The 2,500-nt window shown below is 53.4% G+C and overlaps 1 protein-coding gene across 3 annotated transcripts in view; it reads right to left on the bottom strand.

Annotated features, from left to right (window-relative positions):
- LOC119568408 (extracellular serine/threonine protein kinase four-jointed-like) overlaps positions 1-2,500 on the bottom strand; it is a 15,776-nt gene that overhangs the window by 724 nt on the left and 12,552 nt on the right. For all 3 annotated transcript variants that reach the window (XM_037916921.1, XM_037916922.1, XM_037916920.1), the window contains 3 exons: positions 1,354-2,500; positions 611-811; positions 1-306 (listed from right to left, as the gene is read on the bottom strand). The exon at positions 1-306 is cut by the window's left edge and continues 28 nt beyond it; the exon at positions 1,354-2,500 is cut by the window's right edge and continues 196 nt beyond it. In XM_037916921.1, the coding sequence (XP_037772849.1) occupies positions 1-306; positions 611-811; positions 1,354-2,297 (1,451 nt within the window). In that variant the 5' untranslated portion in view covers positions 2,298-2,500. The remainder of the gene's footprint in view (positions 307-610; positions 812-1,353) is intronic.

The following is a 2,500-nucleotide window of genomic DNA, read 5'->3' as shown; positions in this document are numbered from 1 at the left end:
TGCGGCCGGCCTTCCTTCTCAGCCGCGTCCTGCATGTAGGCCAGGCGGTCGTAGTTCCCCGTCAGATAGTCAAACACCAGCAGGTCACTCCACTGCACCAGCTGCGCCAGCTCCCTCTCTGACAACGTCTTCAAACTGTCTCGCGATTTCTTTGCTCCGCCCATAGCTGGTGGGTAAAGGCGATACCTAACGGAAGGCACGTGCTTCCCTACCACTTCCGGAGGTCCCATAGGATACTCGTCTCCTAGGATGTTTACAGGGATGTCCTTCAAGAGAGCGTCCAGTAATATGGTGGGCATGCGGTCTCTGTTGATTCCACAATAGGCTTTAGTTTGCTTTATTCCAGACTAGATAAGACTCTGATCAACTGCAGGCATACATCATTCCATAAGTCAGATATAAAATAAATGGTAAATTGTATCGTTTTTCCATAATAAATATCTACCTATCTATATCATATATATATATATATATATATATATATATTATATATATATATATATATATATATATATATATATATATATATATATATATATATAATTTACACACTTCTGGCAAATAACCAAATCATAAGGTATTCCACCCAACCTATTCCCTCTTCACAGACCTGACCAGCCGTTCGACCCAGGGCGTGAGAACGACCACGGGCGCGTCCCCCCAGCCCGCCCGCGACATATCGGAGGCGACGGCGGACCAGCGTGGGTGTGCAGGTGCGGCCAGAACCACGGGTGGCACGTGTCCCACGCCCAGGACCCGCGACAGGTAAAAACTTAGGACCTCGCCCACGAGCAGATAGTCGTCAGGATACCTAATAAGAGAAAATAAATATAGTATTAACGCTATAAATAATTAGATAAATAAACAAATATACTGATTAGTAGTAATGACATATAATGACGGCATTACAGTGATAACCGACAGTGGGAATAAAGCATTAGCAGTAAGAATATAAATATGAGAAAGAAAAGGATGAAGATGCGTTAACAAATGTATATAAATGTTGAGGCTCTTGGGAGTTAAAAGTATATAAACACCAAAGTAAGATGAGACAATGACTCGGGTACAGTTCCGAATAAGGAATCGTTTGCTCTAAGATCTCATATGCCTCGAAATCATTCAGTGGATATCTTTAGGGCCATTTCCCTCTGTAGATTATCTTCCCAGCGTAGTCTCTGTCTCCTGAGAGAAGGCAAATTCATTTACTAAAATTCTAGTTATTTTACGTGCACTTTCCTCCCGCGGCCACAGAGCCTGCGATCTTTGTATGACCCCTGTGTGATCTGCCTTTCTAAGTCGTAATATCTGTAACCTATGACCGCTTTCCGTTCCAAAGGGCGTTCCATGACTCACCTGTACCGCGCGCAGGCCGCTCCTCCGGTGCTAAGTTCCACCCACTGGTTCTTGGGTCGTCCGCATTTCTCCCAGTTGGGCTCCTCCAGCTTAACGACCTTGTGTGACCTGAGCTGGGCCTGCACCTCCCCCACCGTGGTGTCACTGAGGTGGGACTCCTTCAGGAGGTCCTCGGCGGCCGCGGAGAACACGACGCCGTCTTCCACGACCTTCATCCCGTGGTCGTTCTTGAGGCTCACTCGCGGGAGGTTCTTCCACTTCTCCCTGATCCTCGGCGTCTTGAAAGTCGACGTCGAGGCCTTCGCCGGCTGCCTGCCCCTGCCAGGGCCTTGCTTGCCTCCTCGGTCACCTGTTATGGAGAAGTCGAAGTAGTCCATGTCGAAGACGGGGTTGTAGTCGTCGTCCTCCTCGCTCTCGTAGCCGTCGTCGTCGTAGCCGTCCGCCGTGAGCACCAGGTCGTCGGCCTCGTCCTCCTCTTCGCCCCCCTCGTCCTCGCTGTTATAGTCGTCCTCCAGGCTGCGTCTGTACTCAGGGTGGTCCTCGAGTTTCCGGGCCGTCCTGACCACCTCCAGCCCCCCTTGAGTCATGGCCGCGTCCGCACTCTCCCTCGCGACCGCGCCGTCGCCGCCGTCCGCGTAGCCGAACCTTCCTCTCAGGATCTGCGGCGGCGTCACCTGCACGAGCACGAACGCCACCACCGATAGGAGGACCACGCCCAAAAGACAAAGCAGCACACTTACTAGCCGCTGCATGCGGTACACGGGGAACGACTGCGGGAAGTAGCAGCACTTCCAGCTGTTGCGGCGCCGCTGCGGTTTGCCCCACGTTCGGGCGACCGCCGGCCGCAGCGGGTAGTCGACCGTCGCCAGGAAGTCGCGGGAGGTCGTGGCGAGGTTGAGGCGCGGGGAGTCTGCTGGCGCCATGATGGTGCTGATGACGATCATAGACCTGAGATCGGCCGTCCACAGCTCAACCGCAAAGGACGCCGGGGGAGGTTTTACGGTCGAGTCATGACACCGGGTCCGAGAGGCCGCGGGCGTGGCACGAAGACGGGCGGCTGAGGCGAGAAGTAATCCACTCGTCGCTGCATCCGGGCACGACGCGTTGGCAAACGTGCTCGGTGCGAGGCCGGCGTCGCGCACTTGCC

This window comes from Penaeus monodon, chromosome 43 (genome assembly GCF_015228065.2).
Source record: "Penaeus monodon isolate SGIC_2016 chromosome 43, NSTDA_Pmon_1, whole genome shotgun sequence".
Lineage (NCBI taxonomy): Eukaryota > Metazoa > Arthropoda > Malacostraca > Decapoda > Penaeidae > Penaeus > Penaeus monodon.
The sequence above is the reverse complement of the archived record's forward strand: the minus strand, read 5'-3'. Positions and strand labels throughout refer to the sequence as shown.